The sequence below is a fragment of the Rana temporaria genome, chromosome 11 (genome assembly GCF_905171775.1).
Source record: "Rana temporaria chromosome 11, aRanTem1.1, whole genome shotgun sequence".
Classification (NCBI taxonomy): Eukaryota; Metazoa; Chordata; class Amphibia; order Anura; family Ranidae; genus Rana; species Rana temporaria.
Genome location: NC_053499.1, coordinates 24,880,003 through 24,898,746, shown reverse-complemented (window position 1 = coordinate 24,898,746; position 18,744 = coordinate 24,880,003). Strand labels below are relative to the sequence as shown.

General features: G+C 45.8%; 1 protein-coding gene across 7 annotated transcripts in view; it reads left to right on the top strand.

Moving 5' to 3' along the window:
- The window catches only part of CKAP5 (cytoskeleton associated protein 5), an 83,931-nt gene that overhangs the window by 11,676 nt on the left and 53,511 nt on the right, over positions 1–18,744 (top strand). For all 7 annotated transcript variants that reach the window (XM_040328214.1, XM_040328212.1, XM_040328215.1 and 4 more), the window contains exons 2-6: positions 11,731–11,827; positions 14,647–14,840; positions 17,331–17,537; positions 17,620–17,791; positions 17,899–18,025. In XM_040328214.1, coding sequence (XP_040184148.1) covers positions 11,771–11,827; positions 14,647–14,840; positions 17,331–17,537; positions 17,620–17,791; positions 17,899–18,025 — 757 coding nt within the window. In that variant the 5' untranslated portion in view covers positions 11,731–11,770. The remainder of the gene's footprint in view (positions 1–11,730; positions 11,828–14,646; positions 14,841–17,330; positions 17,538–17,619; positions 17,792–17,898; positions 18,026–18,744) is intronic.

Below are 18,744 nucleotides of genomic sequence, written 5' to 3'. Positions count from 1 at the left end.
TTTATCTGGAGATGTCTGGCCTGTATTGTACTGTGTGTGTGTGTATATATTTATTGCAGTGTGTGTGTGTATATTTATTGCTGTGTGTGTATATGTGTGTGTGTGTGTGTGTGTGTGTGTGTGTATATATATATATATATATATATATATATATATATATATATATATATATATATATATATATATATATATATATATATATATATTATATATATATAATTTCACTGTGTCTCCCAGTGATCACTGCTGCTACAACCCCCCTGTGCCCTCCAACTCCATAGAGAATGGGATGTATTTCTATCAGATGACACGCTCTGCCATGGTCCTGTGTGCAGAGATGATGGGAGGCTCCATCTATTCCTCTACATTACCCATCAGACACAGCAGGAAATGTAACATTTGATTTGCATCCACAAACTCGCATCATCTCTCCTTTCTGTGGACACTTCCATTCCTCCCGGATGTCGGGTTCTGTTCAGCAGATTCATTACTTGCAAGGATGACGCTGTTGACCTTCTAAAAGTTTTAATGTGCCCCCCGGCTGTCCTATCGGATCTCACTGGAGGTCTGTTTTCCTATGAGGATTGGCGTAACTGGCAACCAATACTTTTAGCAGTCGTAGACCCTTCACTTGTTTCAGCAGTGATCATATGCACCTTACAATCTCCTTGTACAATATTCTTTAGATCTCTCCACAGCATGGTAAATATGAACTGGATTGCTTTTTGGGTCACTTTTCCTATTGCAAGGAATGTGAAACATCCCTTATAAAAGAAAAAAGAAGCACGGCAGGTCCTCTTAAAGCGGGAGTTCACCCATAAATGCTGTTTTTGCTGTTTTTACCCTTAGATGGATGCTCATTTAGTCTAGGGGAATCGGCTAGTTATTTTAAAATCCGAGCATTACTTACCGTTGTAGAGAGCGATCTTCTCCGCCACTACCGGGTATGGGTCTTCGGGAGCGGGCGTTCCTTCTTGATTGACAGGCTTCCGAGAGGCTTCCGAAAGTCGCATCCATCGCGTCACGAGTAGCCGAAAGAAGCCGAACGTCGGTGCGGCTCTATACTGCGCCTGCGCACCGACGTTCAGCTATTTTCGGAAAATCGTGACGCGATGTATGCGACCGTCGGAAGCCTCTCGGAAGACTGTCAATCAAGAAGGAACGCCCAGTCCCGCAGCCCATACCCGGAAGCGGTGGAGAAGATCGCCCTCTACAACGGTAAGTACTGCTCGGATTTTAAAACAACTACCCGATTCCCTTAGACTAAATGAGCATCCATCTAAGGGTAAAAACAGCATTTTACCGGTGAACCTCAGCTTTAACCACTTAAAGTGGGGGTTCCGCGGGAAAACTTTTTTTTTTTTTTTGCATCATCTACCGCTCTTAATACAATTAGCATTGTACTCACGTGTTCTAGCGATTTGTTTAAAGACACACAAATAGTCAGATTAAGCAATACATAAGATTTAGGGTGAACCTCCGCTTTAAGACCCGGACCTTTAGGCAGGTAAAGGACCTGGCCAGTTTTTTGCGATTCGGCACTGCGTCGATTTAACTGACAATTGCGCAACGTGGCTCCCAAACAAAATTGGCGCCCTTTTTTTTCCCCCCCCCACAAATAGAACTTTCTTTTGGTGGTATTTGATCACCTCTGCGGTTTTTATTTTTTGTGCTATAAACAAAAACAGAGCGACAATTTTGAAAAAAAAAAACTTTTTTTTTCCTTTTTGCTATAATAAATATCCCCCAAAAATATATAAAACCTTCTTTTTTTTTTTTTTTTTTTCCCTCAGTTTAGGCCGATACGTATTCTTCTACCTATTTTTGGTTTGCGCAAAATAGGTGATAGTTTTTTTGCATTTTATTATTATTATTTTTTTTTTTTTTTTACTACCAACGGCGGCGATCAGATTTTTTTTTTTTTTTTTTTTTCGTGACTGCGACATTATGGCGGACACATCGGACAATTTTGACACATTTTTGGGACAATTGTAATTTTTCACAGCAAAAAGTGCTATAAAAATGCATTGTTTACTGTGAAAATGACAATTGCAGTTTGTGAGTTAACCACTAGGGGGCTCTGAAGGGGTTAAGTGTGACCACATATGGGGGATTTCTCGAGCCCTGATTTAGTCTGTGTGAATGTTGGTCTATAAACTATGGTCTGTATATTTGAAAATTGATTTGCTTCTTGTAGAGGTTTTTCTTGGATTTCTAGTAGCAGCAGATGTTGGGATTTTAAATGCAGCAAATGTGGGAGGTTTGACACCAGGAATTAGAAATTGACACCCTTGCATTTGAAAGCTGACATCTGCTTCTACTAGGAATCCAGGTGCAACCGCAGACCAGCAACAGCCCTGAGGAAGCGGAATAAAATTCTCCCCTAAAACATGGTGGCTCGATGGGTACATTTTTACACTCCCAAGTGTGCCATTACTCCAGACACCTGACGCTCCTCTGCTAAAGCAACCTTTATTTTCTTTCTTCAGAATTTTAGTGTGGGGGGGAAAAAATACTCCTTTTTTTTTTTTTTTTTTTTTAATGTTCTGCCAAGTAAATGAATACCAAACTCCACTTTTTAAAATTGCACACGTCCTTGCAAAAGCAAAAAACTCCCAAATCTCTCCTGCCCATAAAAGCTTTCAAAACGCCAAGATCAGTGTTTTCGAATGCTTTCAATTTTTTAAAAATGGCGCCGTCAATGTCAGGTCATCGTTTCTGAGTTATAGCCGACCAAAGCTGATCCGGGCTTTGTTTGGCTCTACCACCAGCCGGCAGAAGCACTTTAGAGTGGCACGCCGCTTTAAAGAGGAAGTAAAACCAACCCCCCCCCCCCCTGAAAAACGTTGGAAAAAACCTGAAAGAGAAAGGCATAATGAGCTAGTATGCATAGCATATTAGCTCATTATGTTGCACTTACCTGAGATTGAAGTCCTTCCTGTTTTCGCCGCTCCGGCGATGTGATTGGCCGGAGCGGCGATGTCACTCCTGCGCATGCACGCGGGACGAGGAGATCCCTGTGCATGCGCGGGAATACGGCATTAACACTGGTTATGCCATTAGGAAAAACTACACTTTCAGTCCGCCTTCGCCGGCGCCTGTAATTGGTGTAAATATCTCCTAAACCGTTTAGGATAGGGTTGTCCCGATACCCCGTGAGAGTGACGCATTGATGGCTGGCACTGAAATTAAAAGGATTAGGTGGATTGCTGGTTGATCAATTAAGCCCTTAAAGCGGTCCTCCACCCTAAAGTGGAGTCCCGCTGATCGGAACCCTCCCCCCCTCCGGTGTCACATTTGACACCTTTCAGGGGGGAGGGGGGTGCAGACACCTGTCTAAAGACAGGTATTTGCACCCACTTCCGGCCACACGATACGGGCGAAAGACGGGCATTCCGTCACATCCCGTCTGTCGCCCGTTGTGTGCTGGGAACACTCGGCTCCCAGCACACAGCGTGTGAGCCAATCGGCGGGCGCAGCGCGACTCGCGCATGCGCCGTAGGGAACCGGGCAGTGAAGCCGCAGCGCTTCACTTCCTGGTTCCCTCAGCGTGGATGGCGGGGGGAGCAGCAGAGTGACGAGCGATCGCTCGTGCTCTGCTGCGATCGGCGCTGGACTCCAGGACAGGTAAGTGTCCTAATATTAAAAGTCAGCAGCTGCAGTATTTGTAGCTGCTGACTTTTAATATTTTGTTCCCATGGCACATCCGCTTTAAACCTGTTGTCTCAGTTTAGAAGTCCTTTGATAAAATATACCAGCCAGTCTGCAGCCCTAATAGCAGGACAGAGAAAAAGGAAGTAATATTGTGGGCATACTTCATACAACAGTGCTCGACAAATCCCGGTCGCCATGGCGACTAGAAATAGCGTCCTGGCGACTTGGCTTGGATGGTGGGCAGAAAAAAAAAATTGTTCCATAGGACCGGCGCTCCGCGGGCTAGGCCGAAGCTGCGGCCTCGCCTAAAACATCCTGCCCGCAGCTCGTTTTTAGGTGAGGCCGCGGACTAGACCTAGTCCGCGGAGCGCCTTTTCCCCAGGATCACGGCGGACTAGGCCCCCACCTCCCCCTCCGCTCGATCGCGGGGGGCCGTGATGTGCGGTAATTGAGGCCGCGGTCTTGTGAAGTCCCCAGCTCTTCCTTCTGTGATCTGGTGCCATCTGGTGGTGGCCGTTGGTATTACAAGTTAAACAGCAATTCTAATGTCATTTTTCACTATTTTCACTGCCATCTTCTTCCCTCTAATTAGAACCCCCAAACATTATATATATTTTTTATCCTAACACCCTAGAGAATAAAATGGTGATCGTTGCAATACTTTCTGTCACGCCATATTTGCGCAGCGGTCTTACAAGCGCACTTTTTTGGAAAAAAATTACACTTTTTTTAATAAAAAAATAAGACCACAGTAAAGTTATCCCCATTTTTTTTTTTAATATTATGAAAGAATATATTACGCCGAGTAAATTCATACCCAACATGTCACGCTTCAAAATTGCGTCCGCTCGTGGAATGCCGACAAACTTTTACCCTTTAAAATCTTCATAGGCGACGTTTAAAAAAATCTACAGGTTGCATGTTTTTAGTTAGAGAAGGTCTAGGGCTAGAATTATTGCTCTCGCTCTACCAATCGCGGCGATACCTCACATGTGTGGTTTGAATACCGTTTACATATGCGAGCGCTGCTCACGGATGTGTTCGCTTCTGCGCGCAAGCTCGTCGGGATGGGGTGCGTTTTCTGGCTACTAACTTTTTTTTTTTTTTTAGCTGGCTCCTAGAATCCAAGCAAATTTGTCAAACCCTGTCATACAAGCAGTTGTGCTCTACTGTGATATAATAATCAAAAAAACTTGTGTGAGAGAACATGGACTGATTCATTTGTGGTTACAGTACAGATTGTAAATCTAAACTACATGAAGGCGATTGTCTGATCCGATACCTGAGAGAGAGATGCAGTGTGTAATGCCTGTGTCTCTGTATAATGCTCAGACGGCGGCCATCCAGTGTACAAAGCCGCGAGCTTTGGCATCGGGAGTACTCGCGCAAACGCTCGGTATCGGTACCGATACTAGAATCGGTATCGGGACAACCCTAGTTTAGGAGATGTTTCTTGCACCTACAGGTAAGCCTTAAAGGGGTTTTCCACCCATTTTTTACGTTTATTAAAAGTCAGCAGCTACAAAAAGTGTAGCTGCTGGCTTTTAATAAACAGACACTTACCTGCTCTAGCGACGCGCCGGCCGGGGCTCCGCTCCTCGCCCCCCCCCCTCGCCGGCCGGCGTCTTCATTCCTAGTGTGGGCACCCGGGAGTGACAGCTTTCAGCTTCATGGCCGGACACCCACTGCGCATGCGCGAGCGGCGCAGTCTGATTGGACAGGCGCTCGCCTACAGGGAGGGGTTGTGAAAAGGCGATTAAGCTAATCGCCTTTCCAGCCCTTCGGCGGAAGGAGGATGTGGGACAGAAGTCCCCTTCTCCTGAAGCCCCCACTCCCCCCCCAAAAAATTACTTTCCAAATGTGGCATGTAAGGGGGCGAGGAGTGGGTTAAGCGGAAGTTCCATTTTTAGGTGGAACTCCGCTTTAATCTAGGCTTACCTGTAGGTGAAAGATGTGTGGTTTTGAATTACAACCACTTTAAGGTCTTGGGGGAACTCCCTGGTAAAATCTATTTTTTTTTATTGTCCTTGGGAAAACGCCCCCTACTTTGGTCGGTGTTGAAGGCCACCCTTACAGGGGTGTGCTCATGACGAACACCTTTAGACAGCTAAAAATCATTGGCATGTCCCTGGCTCTGCCAGGTGGTGTAGGCCCCAAAACTAGAGGTCGACCGATATGGGTTTTTCTCTGGCCGATGCCGATGCCGATATTTAGAAATCGGGGCAGCCGATGGCCGATATATGAGGCCGATTTTTGCGGCCGATATTTTGGGCCGATTTTTGGATTGGGATGCATTGTGGAGGAGGATGGATGGTGCTGGGCGTGGGTGGGAGATGCGTTGTGGAGGGGGAAAGATGGTGCTGGCTGTGCCTGGGGGATGCATTGTGGAGGGGGATGGCTGGATGTTGCTGGCCTTGGAGGGGGGATGCTTTGTGGAGGGGAAGAGATGGATGGTGCTGGCTGTGGATGGAGGGAGGGAGGGGGTGGATGGATGCAGCTGGCCGTGGGTGGGGGATGTATTGTGAAGGGGGATGGATGGAGCTGGCCGTGGGTGGGGGATGCATTGTGAAGATGGATGGAGCTGGCCGTGGGTGAGGGATGCATTGTAGAGGGGGGATGGATGGATGCAGCTGGCCGTGGGTGGGGGATGCATTGTGAAGGGGGATAGATGGATGGAGCGAGCTGGCCGTGGGTGGGGGATAAATTGTGAAGGGGGATGGATGGATGCAGCTGGCCGTGGGTGGGGGATGCATTGTGAAGGGGGGTGGATGGATGGAGCTGGCCATGGGTGGGGGATGTATTGTGAAGGGGGATGGATGGAGCTGGCCGTGGGTGGGGGATGCATTGTGAAGATGGATGGAGCTGGCCGTGGGTGAGGGATGCATTGTAGAGGGGGGATGGATGGATGCAGCTGGCCGTGGGTGGGGGATGCATTGTGAAGGGGGATAGATGGATGGAGCGAGCTGGCCGTGGGTGGGGGATAAATTGTGAAGGGGGATGGATGGATGCAGCTGGCCGTGGGTGGGAGATGCTTTGTAGAGGGGGGTGGATGGATGGAGCTGGCCGTGGGTGGGGATGGATAAAATGAGTGTGTATACAGGAGAGGTGTGTGCTCTAACATGTACACACTGTTCCCTCCAGCACTGTCCATTGGATGACACCTGTGAGCTCCCACGTGAGTTGGAGTACAATCACTAGAGAGCCGAGGCACCTATCAGAGATGATAGGAATACTGTACATAACCCCAGTCTCCAGCAGCACGAGAAATGAATCCTTCAGCCACGCTGCTGGTAGCCTGCGCGCCGGCCCCGCCCCCCCTACCTCGACGGGCTGTAGCAGAAAGCAAACTTGTCACAAGCCCGAGCAGCTGCAGTAGTTGCTTGTCTGCGCGAAGAGATCACAAAAGCTTCCTGCATGCTGGGACGGTGGCGGGATTACTTAACATGGGCTCTAGGCTACGGCTGCCGTAGCCTAGAGCCCATGTTAAGTAATCCCGCCACCGTCCCAGCATGCAGGAAGCTTTTGTGATCTCTTCGCGCAGACAAGCAACTACTGCAGCTGCTCGGGCTTGTGACAAGTTTGCTTTCTGCTACAGCCCGTCGAGGTAGGGGGGGCGGGGCCGGCGCGCAGGCTACCAGCAGCGTGGCTGAAGGATTCATTTCTCGTGGAGCGGGGTTTAGCGCGGCAGCCGAAAATCGGCCGATTTTTTTACAATAATCGGCCGATGCCGATTTCTTAAAAACTGCCAAATATCGGCCGATATATCGGCCGACCGATATATCGGTCGACCTCTACCCAAAACTATGCAGGTATCAACAGGTGGGGAGGTCAGTTGGCACACCTCAAGGAACCCTCCAGGTTCCATAGAACACTGGTTGAGATTGGCTGCTATAACTGCTACATCTGCAGGACAGCTTCTGTTCAAAAGCAAGACATACTGGCCAGATCACTACATGATCATTTTGGAAAAACTAGCTGGAAAAAAAGGACAACTAATGCAGCCAGCCAATCTATCTATGAGCTGCAATATTTTTGTTTTGGGCCGCATACCGCTTTAGGTATTGGTGGGTCTGTTTTTTCTTTTACACAGACTGTCACTTTGCCGTATAGGTAGAGCAAGTCTCTTAATGCACCAGTTTTGTAGCCATTGGGTATGGGGCAGAGATATTTCTCTGTGTAGACTGTCTAGGGATTGTGCTTTGTGTGTTGAATGTCTCCCAGGGCTGCAGGGTATCTCCCATCTCTGCATTTTTACCTGCTGACATCTCTGTCTGGTGACTGATGATAATGGATGGTTTGCTCACTACCTTCTATCCACCCTTCAGAAGTGCTTGTCAGCGTGTTTTACAGCGTGCTGCCACAACAGGAGTATGCAATCATAAACCAGTTCTGCTGTGTGTAAGTGACAGGTTAGCGCACAGTCACACCCACGGTAGCCATTGTTGGCTTGGAGTAGTTGTAGATTTTTTTTATATTATTAATATAAAAAAAAAAAATATATATATATATATATATATATATATATAAATTATATTTTGCACCCGATATTTGCTATATTGCATTGGGTTTAATACTTCCGATAATTACAGCTGGCTGTTGGCCGTATCTGTACACCTGGGAGACCTTCTGAGAACTGTTGTTTGAATTATTTAGCACTGTTGGCTTCCAAGTTCTTAGTACTGGTAGTACTGGTGCTTTTATGGATGACGAGTGTCTTTCTCAAGGCAACCAATTGACTGTCAGTTTTCAGGGCAAAATTTTGTGAACTATTAATATGGACCCTACGCTATATTGTCAAAAGTATTGAGACACCTGCCTTTACATGCACATGAGCTTTAAAGCGGGGGCTCACCCAAAAATAAATTTTTAACATTACATTCAGCCGAGTTGTCCTGATGACAATCAGCTGTGCTTTTTTTTTTTTTCCTGTACATACCGTATTTCATTGCCGCTTCCAGGTATGTCTTCTGCGGGATTGGGCGTTCCGATCTGATTGACAGGCTTCTGACCGTCGCATACAACGCATCACGAGTTGCCGAAAGAAGCCAAACATCAGTGCGGCTCTATACGGCGCCTGTGCAGACGTTCGGCTTCTTTCGGCAACTCGTGATGCGCTGTATGCGACGGTCAGAAGCCTGTCAATCAGATCGGAACACCCAGTCCTGCAGAAGACATACCCGGAAGCGGCGGTGAAAATACGGTATGTACGGGGAAAAGAAAAAAAAAAAAACAGCCCATTGTCATTAGGACAACTCGGCTGAATGTAATGTTAAAAATGTATTTTTTAGGTCAACCTCCACTTTAACTACTTAAAGGGGAGTTCCAGCCATTTGTATGTTTATTAAAAGTCAGCAGCAACAAAAAGTGTTGCTGCTGGCTTTTAATAAACAGGCACTTACCTGCTCCAGCGCTCCAGCGACGCGCCGGCCGGGGCTCCGCTCCTCTCCCCCCCTCCCCGGCCGGCGTCTTCATCTTCAGTGTGGGCACCCGGCCGTGACAGCTTTCGGCTTCACGGCCGGGCACCCACTGCGCGAGCGGCGCGGCACTGCGCATGCGCGAGCGGCCCGGCGCCGCGCCGTGTAATTGGCCAGGAGATCACCTAGGACCTGTGACGTGTCCTAGGCGATCGCCTACAGCAGCCACTTCCTGAAGGCGACTAAGCTTAGTCGCCTACAGGAAGGAGGAAGTGGGACAGGAAGTCCCACTCGTGCTGAAGCCCCCACTCCCCCCCCAAAAAAATTACATGCCAAATGTGGCATGTAAGGGGGAGAGTAGTGGATTGAGAGGAAGTTCCAAATTTGGGTGGAACTCCTCTTTAAGCTCCGGACCATTTTGCAGCTAAAGGACCAGGCCCCTTTTTTGCGTTTCGGCACTGCGTCGATTTAAGTGACAATTGCGTGGCTCCCAAACAAAATTGGCGTCCCTTTTCCCCCCCACAAATAGAGCTTTCTTTTGGTGGTATTTGATTACTTCTGCGGTTTTTATTTTTTGCGCAACAAACAAAAGTAGAGCCACAAGTTGCAAAAAATTTAGGATTTTTTATTTTCTTTTGCTAGAATATCCCCCCCCCCCCCAAAAAAAAAGTTTTCCTCAGTTTAGGCCGATACGTAGTCTTCTACATATTTTTGGTAAAAAAAATATAATGGTTTATTGATCAGTTTGCGCAAAAGTTTTATGGCATTTTTATTTTGCTAGTAATGGCGGCGATCAGCTTTTTTCTTACTGTAAGGGGCGTGGCTTGGCGTGTGACATCACTGATCGTCGTTTCCTAGGACAGGGAACAGACGATCAGTGACAGCCACACTAGGAAGAACAGGGAAGGTTTGTTTACACCTACCCCTCCCGGTTCTTCAGCTCTGTGACCCGATTGCCGACACCGACTGTGTTCGGGTCACGTGGGCGTGGTCACGGAGCTCAGGACAGACCCACGGCTGGGCTCTTAAAGGGCAACGTACCTGTACGTGCTTTTTTTATTTTATTTTTTTTTCTCTCATGTCTAGCTCTTTGAGATTAGAACTACTTTATGCTATTGGGGCATTTCTTGCATTTAATGTGTGCTTCCTGGCTGGAATAGGGTTGCCACCTTTCTTCAAGCCAAACCTGAATAGTTTGGCAGCACACAGAATTTCAAAGGGTTTGACAAATTTGCTTGGAATCTAGGAGCCAGCTAAAAGTTTTGGAGCCAGAAAATGCGCCCCGACGAGCTCGCGTGCAGAAGTGAACACATACGTGAGCAGCGCCCGCATATATGTAAATGGTATTCAAACCACACGTGAGGTATCGCCGCGATCGTTGCAGCAACAGCAATAATTCTAGCCCTAGACCTCCTCTAACTCAAAACATGCAACCTGTAGTTTTTTTTTAAAAACGTCGCCTATGGAGATTTTAAAGAGTAAAAGTTTGTCGCCATTCCACGAGCGGACACTATTTTGAAGCGTGACATGTTTGGTATCAATTTACTCGGCGTAACATTATCTTTCACAATATAAAAACAATTTGGGATAACTTTACTGTTTTATTTTTTTAATTAAAAAAAGTGTATTTTTCCCCCAAAAAAGTGCGCTTGTAAGACCGCTGCGCAAATACGGCGTGACAGAAAGTATTGCAACAATCGCCATTTTATTCTCTAGGGCAGTGTTTCTCAACTCCAGTCCTCAAGGCACCCCAACAGATCATGTTTTCAGGATTTCCCTCAGATTAAACAGCTGTGGTAATTACTAAGGCAGTGAAACTGATCAAATCACCTGTGCAAAATAATGGAAATCCTGAAAACATGACCTGTTGGGGCGCCTTGAGGACTGGGATTGAGAAACCCTGCTCTAGGGTGTTAGAATCAAAAATATATATAATGTTTGGGGGTTCAAATGTGAGGAAAGGAGATGGCAGTGAAAATTGTAATTTTTCACTCAGAATTGCTGTTTAACATGTAATGCCAACGGCCACCACCAGATGGCGCCAGCTCACAGAAGGGAGAGCTTGGGACTTCACAAGGCCTAAATTACTGCCCGTGGCGGGCCTGCCGCGATCGCGCAGCGTGGGAGGTGGGAGCGCACAGACACAGGATCCTGTGCCTCCGTGCGCCCCCACCTCACCCGCTGCGCAATCACGGCAGGCCCGCGGCGGCCGGCCTTGTAGGCCGCAAAGCCGTGGCCTCAATTACCGGCGGTCGCAGGCGCCAGGTCACAATTTCTTGTCACAATTGCGACCTGGCGCCCGGATATTGTCGACCCCTGCTATACACTATAGGCTTGTGAAAGACCCTGGACTGCTGTGTAGCATGCCATGGCGAACAGTGGGCGTAGCCAGATTGTGTTAACAGTGGGTGGGGCTTATGGTGCATAGTTGGTGATTGTTGAGGGTTGTGTGTGTGTTTTGAAACCTGTATGTTTACACTCCTGAAAAAGATTCTCTAAACACATTGAATGTTTTTACATGCTGCATTGATCGTGGGTTTTTCCATATTGTTTAGCAATTTTCTGTCTAACATTTTGCTTATATTTTTTTCAAATTGTATAATTTTTATTTGAGATCTAGTTATGTAATAACTCATTAACCTGCTGATCTTGTTTTTTCTAGCTCACCACTTTAGCACCGAAGAAGAGAAAAGGAAACTAACATGGCGGACGACAGCGAATGGATGAAACTTCCTGTTGACCAGAAATGTGAACACAAGGTAAGGGACTGACACTGATTAAATATGATCAACATGCTTAATGGAGTGCTTGAACCCCCTTAACGCTACCCCCTGGTTAATGCCTTTTAGAGGTGGCACGGCTTCACTATTGTGACCATTGAAAGTTGCTCTGATCTGGTGGCTCCCAGTCAAAAGCTGTGTTCAAGAGATGTCTTTGACAGCTAGGACAGTTTGCATGCTGTCAGCGCGCAACCTCATGCTGTCGTGGATGCATGTGCGGCAGTTGAGTGTTAAGGCCCTTTTCAGATTGTACATATGCGTAACATGGCTAGCAAGAGGTGAAAGTGGAGTTCCACCCAAAAATGGAATTGCTGGAGCCCAGGAATGGGTCAGCTTCAGGTGAGGACATCCACGGGTACCCTGGACAGGTAAGTGTTTATTTTTAAGTCGTCTGCTGCAGTATTTTTTTTTTTTTTTTTTTTAAATGCTGGCGGAGTTCTAATTTAAGTGAAGGTAGGATCATTTACAACACATGCTTCATGTCTCTGCCAATGTGACATGTCTTCAGCCAGCTCTAGAAATAGGGCTACATATAGTGCCAATCTGGCGCTGCATACCCTTTACTAGTGTTTACTTGCTTCAAAAAAGAAGTGGGCTTTGAGACGGGTTTGGTGTGTTGGGTTTGGTGGGTAGGTGTGTGTTTTTTTTTTTTTTCCCCTCCACGTCTTTATTCATGTTTTAAAGGTTGTCTTCCAATAATCCTTCCAACAATAAAAGCCCTTGTGTATAAAATTCCTCCCTGAGGAATGGTCTGTTTGTTCCCAGCCAAGCAGCCTCTGTTTATTTCCTGTTGCCAGAGAAGGTTGGTAGTGCAGCGACAATTGAATTGGTTAGTAATTCTGATCTCTAGGCACACTTCTGAAGACAGAGGTAAAATGTGTATGGAAGTTGTTTTTACCTGGTCAAAGAACTTTTTTTTTTTTCTATCATTATCGTTCTAAGATCTGCACACTGTTGATGAAGAGAGGATACCAATGCGTCCCTTTTATGGTCTATCAGCCTACTGAACACCAACACAAAAAAGCAACAGATTGGTGGGATCATCTTTGTTCAACCCTATATGCATTTTTTTCTTTCTTGTCGCTGCATTTTCAAGCTCCACACCTGATTGACTCCAGCGATGTCCGTGAGTGTCTCAGCCATCCTAGATTCTCCTTCCTGACTGGCTGAGACACAGCAGTGGCACAACTGGCACCCGCAGCTGTCAATCAGGGGAGAGAGAGGGTGGGGCCAGGTCGGTGCTCCGTATCTGGATTGACACAAGGAGCTGACTCAGCTTGGGTGCCCCCCATAGCAAGCTGCTTGCTGTGGGGGCACTGAGGGGGGGAGGGGTCCAGTCTCTCAGAAGAGGCGCCTGAGAAGAGGATTCAGGCTGCTCTGTGTAAATCCACTGCAACAGAGCAGGTGAGTATAACATGTTTGTTTATTTTTTATGGGGGGGGGGGGGGGGAGCCTTTACAATCACTTTAATGTATTTTCTGCGTTTTTAAAGGGGGTTGTAAAGGTACAATTTTTTTTTTTCTTTTCCCCAATAGCTTCCTTTACCTTAGTGCAGTCCTCCTTCACTTACCTCATCCTTCGATTTTGCTTTTAAATGTCCTTATTTCTTCTGAGAAATCCTCACTTCCTGTTCTGTCTGTAACTAAACACAGTAATGCAAGGCTTTCTCCCTGGTGTGGAGTGTCGTGCTCGCCCCCTCCCTTGGACTACGGGAGAGTCAGGAGCCCACTAACACACAGCTCCTTTCTCTATCTGCAACGTAGAGAGCGTCCTGACTCTCCTGTAGTCCAAGGGAGGGGGCGAGCATGACACTCCACACCAAGGAGAAAGCCTTGCATTACTGTGTGGAGTTACAGACAGAAGAACGGGAAGTGAGGAAGAAATAAGGACATTTAAAAGCAAAATGGAAGGATGAGGTAAGTGAAGGAGGACTGCACTAAGGGAAAGGAAGCTATTTAGGGGGAAAAAAAAAATTGTACCTTCACAATCCTTATGGCTATAATTCTGAACAGTCTTGTGACTTGCAAACGACTGCCACACTGTACAGGCATGCATGGAACACATTTTATTTTCTAGTTCATCTTGGGTTTTCTTTTTGGCAAGCATTTGTTTTCTTTGGGCAAAGAATAAACATTCTCGCATGTCCAGTTGGCAGACTGGTAATGAAGGCATTGGTAAGCTGGATCAGGACGTAGATGGATGCACAGTGTCAAATCTCTGTAAATCGCATTAATAGATTTATCTGGATGGTAGAAGGCCAGTGACTCTGTACATGGGTGTAAACGTTGAATCTGTTTGCACGGTCTTTCATTTTGAAACCGTGGCTTGAGATTGGGATAGTATACCTTTTTTAAATTTAAGAAATGCTTGGTATAGCAGAAAGTGTTAAGCCCCATACACAGGATCTGAAAATCGTACGAAAATGCCAATTTCGAAGAGGTAATCTGCTCGTTGGTACAGAGCTTTCGAGAGTCTATCATGACAGTTCATCCGATATTATTCTGTCGGACATGCACGGAATTTATTTTCGTATGATGCCAGATCATACGATTTTCGCTTAATCAGTACAGCTGTCCGAAAATGCATTTCAACACATGACATCACTTCTGAATTTTTATTCTGTCGTACAAGAATTTTCTTGACTTTAATAAACTCATCAGATTCGATGTCATTTTAGAATGCATAAAAAATGGACAATCATTCGTCCGATAATTGGATCGTGGTTATTAAGCAAAACATTTTTTTTTTTTTCTGCTCAAAGTTTCTCTTTTTTTTTTTTTTTTTTTTTTTTTTTGTAGTTATGGAAAGCCAGGTTAAACGGTTACGAGGAAGCGATAAAAGTGTATCAGAAAATCGTGGATGAGAAGAGTCCAGAATGGTCCAAATACCTGGGTTTGATCAAGAAGTTTGTCACCGACTCCAATGCTGTTGCCCAGCTAAAAGGCTTGGAAGCTGCCCTGGTGTTTGTAGAAAATGCTCATGTTGCTGGGAAGTAAGTGCAATGTTGTTCTGTACTGTACACCTTTTATCTTTCTTGCCTTATTGATGCTAAAGTATTTGTTATAGTATTGGCCAGTTATTCAGACCATGTTATCATTTTTATGCTGGGTATCCTATGAGGACGGAGAACTGAGTGCTCCCTATGCTGACTTGGTCTGGGACTGTCATTCTGATCCAGGCTACACTCCTCATCAGCCTCTGACCCAGGAACCAGTATTCAAGATGGAGTTTATTTTTTTTTATTTTTTTAAGGCTGCGTGTTTGACCCAGATCAGTGTCTTAATGGGTAGTAAAGCTCCTGTCAGTGACAAATGTAGATCCTCAATCTGTAAAGGGCAAAACTATTAACGAATATATGTGTGTGTAAGCTGACTTTTTCAGCACTTTTTTTTTTTTTTTAATGCTGAAAAAGCCCCCCCTCTGCTTATACTTGAGTGACGGTCTCCCGCTGTGTCATGCAGTCTTGACTGTTCGGCCGTCACTGTAACAAAGCCCCGCCGCCTCCTCATCTGTGATAGACGGAACACTCAACACTGATATAATGCTGGGGAAACTGAATCGGTGTTCCGTCTATCACGGACCAGGAGGAGGCAGGGCTTTATTACAGTGGATTCCCGCTCAACAGTTAGACTGCATGACACAGCGGGAGACTGTAATCATGGGCACTGTTTACCAGTAGCTGCTGCATTTCTCACCCTAGGCTTATACTTGAGTCAAGTTTCCTTCCGTGTGTGTGTCTGGGCAATATATGCAAATTCCTTTTATTTATTTTTTTTCACTATAAAATCCTGGAGATACTGTCAGGTCTGTTAAGTTCTTAATGGCTCTTTCACATGGACGTGTCCGGACTCCTCTTTGCTCAGCAGGGATCACTCAGTTGATCCCTGCTGAGCAGGCGGATGACCGCTCCGTGTCTGCACACTGTGCAGGGACGACCTGTCAGAATGCCGCTCTCTATGGGGAATCGGATGAAAACGGATCTGATCCGCCAAACAGATGGGGGGGGAATAGGGTTTCCATCATCTGAATTTAGCGGATCGGATGTCAGTGGACATGTCACCGTCGCTTCATAGACCTGCATGGAGCGTCCGTTCAGGTCCGCCTAAAAAAACTGAACGGTCTGCCCATGTGAAAGGGGCTTAACTTTCTGAACCCTACATCTGCTACACTGTAATCCCAAGCAGCATTAATCGGCCTTGCCCAAGTTCTCTCCTGCTGAACATTTTCCTCTCTCCATTCCTCTTCACAAGCATACACTGATGGAATTCCTAGCAAAACAATGCACATCACTTGACTTCTATGAGCCTACTTGCCCACTGTGTAGGGAAAAGTTTCTTATGAGATTTAAGTTCTAGGTGGAATTGTGTACATCCGTAAGAACTGACCCAGGGCAACCGGTTAATGCTCAACATCTACCCCTGCAAGAAATTTGCAAACCCTGTGCCATGACGGGGAGTAATAGGTTTTTTTGCTACAAGAATAAGGTAAAGGGAAATGAATGCTAGGACATGCACTCAAGGTGGAGAAAAGGTGAGCTAGAGCAATAAACCTCATTAAAACTGACATAATGCATTAAAACTGACATAATGCATTAAAACTGACATAATGCATTAAAACTGACATAATGCATTAAAACTGACATAATGCAACCATGTTTTACTCTTATTATTCCAAGCAAGTATGCTTCCGTATTGGACTTTACACCAAAGCCATAGGATGTAGGAGCCCATTTCAAACAGTCCGAGCGCTAACTGAGACAAGTGTGTGCAGCTCATCTTCCCACAGCCATCCCAATGTATAACGGAGGAGCAGAAGAGACAAGGTACACTGCCGGCTGCACCAGTGGCTAGCACTTGACTGGGAAAGGAGATCGGCAAGGTTCTACCTTGTTTTTGAAGTGGAGAATTGCACGGCTTGCCATGATCATATGACATCCAATGGCTCGCTGTGGCTTCAGTTATAAATGCAAACTTGGAATTGTGAGTGCAACATAGTTGTATTTTATGTCAGTTTTAATAAAAGGTTTATTGTGCTGTCGCTCCCCCCCCCCCTTTTCTTTTTTTTTTTTTTTAATATTGTGCAGCTTGTCCACAATACCTTGTTCAGACAGTTGAATGGATAGCTGCACAGATTTTGTCTGTTTACAGTGTTGACATGGGAGTCTTTCTGGGCTTGATACACCAGAGTGCAATTTTGGTAGGGATTGATCGATTATTGGCAGCCGAGATTCACTTTTACTTGAAGTATCAGTTGCAAACCTATCCGATTTTTATTACAGATTTATTTTATTTTATTTTTCTCTCCCTTTTTCAAGGGATTTTACCGGGGTGATGGCTGCAGACATCAATGCGGCTGGGCTGTTTATTGCAAGCAGCGGGAGGGGGACGTCTAAAATTTGGGTCATGTCTAAAGATCACCGTTGGTCATCCTTCTATTTGTAATGGAAGTAAATGCTCTAATACAAAGTTTTCTTCACTTGCAGAACTGCAGGGGAAGTAGTGTCTGGAGTAGTAAACAAAGTGTTCAATCAGCCAAAAGCTAAAGCCAAGGAATTTGGATCTGATATCTGCCTAATGTACATGGAGATTGAGAAAGGTGAAGCTGTACAGGAAGAGCTGCTCAAAGGTCTAGACAACAAGAACCCCAAAATTGTGGTGACCTGTGTTGAGACAATAAGAAAAGGACTAAGGTGAGGGGACTCTGTAATGCGTGATTTAAAAAAAAATAAAAAAATGTGTCCTCCTAAATGCATTTTTATTTTTTATATGCAGTGAGTTTGGTTCAAAAATTGTGTCCCTGAAGCCAATTATTAAAGTTTTGCCAAAACTGTTTGAGTCTCGAGAGAAGGCGGTTCGAGATGAGGCCAAGTTGCTGGCTGTGGAGATTTACCGTTGGATCAGAGATGCCCTGAGGCCTCCCTTACAGAACATTAATCCCTTGCAGGTGAGCCAAGTCTAGTGTATGAAGGATTGCAGATCAGTCCAGTTCGTTTACATGTTGAAACCTTTCATGAATGGCCGGCCATAAGATTTGCTTTTATTTTTCTGTAGCTCAAAGAGTTGGAGGAGGAGTGGGTGAAGGTTCCCCAGGTGGCTCCCAAGCAGACCCGTTTCTTGCGCTCCCAGCAGGACCTTAAGGCCAAGTTCGAGCAACAGCAAGCCGCTGGAGATGACGGAGGTGTGTTTTTCAAAGTTTAATATCTATGCACTTGCTTAAAGCGGTGGTTCACCCTAAAAAAAATGATCTACCATCCAGCATACTTGCGTCAGCTACAGTATGCTTTTATTTTTTTTTCGTTGTACTTACCGTTTAATCGCTTATTTTCTTCTTACCGCGATTAATAGGCGTTCCTATGAAGGGGCGTAGATGATTGACGTGCGGCTAAGGTGCGTCACGCTTTCCGAAAATAGCCGACCTAGGACTCGGCTATATACGGCGCCTGCGCAGTCAGCTCCTAGTCTGTGCGCGGGCGCCGTGAAGAGCCCAGTCCTAGTCCGGCTATTTTCGGAAAGTGTGACACACTTTAGCCACACTTCAACCATCTACGCCCCTTTATAGGAACGCCTATTTCCCCCGCTGGAAGAAGAAAAGAAAATCAACGATTAAACGGGAAGTATAGCGAGAAAATAAACATACTGTAGCTGATGCAAGTATGCTGGATGGGATGGTAGATAATCTTTTTAGGGTGAACCTCTGCTTTAAGGGGGGGTGGATGTTGGAGTGCTTTCTGGGTCCCAGTTAGATTAATTCAGAAATGATAATCCAAAATTTTACATTGTCAAGAGAACAGGAGGAAACTTTAAAGGGTCACTAAAGGAATTTTTTTTTTTTTTTTTTTTTTTTAGCTAAATAGCTTCCTTTACCTTACTGCAGTACTGGTTTCATGTCCTCATTGC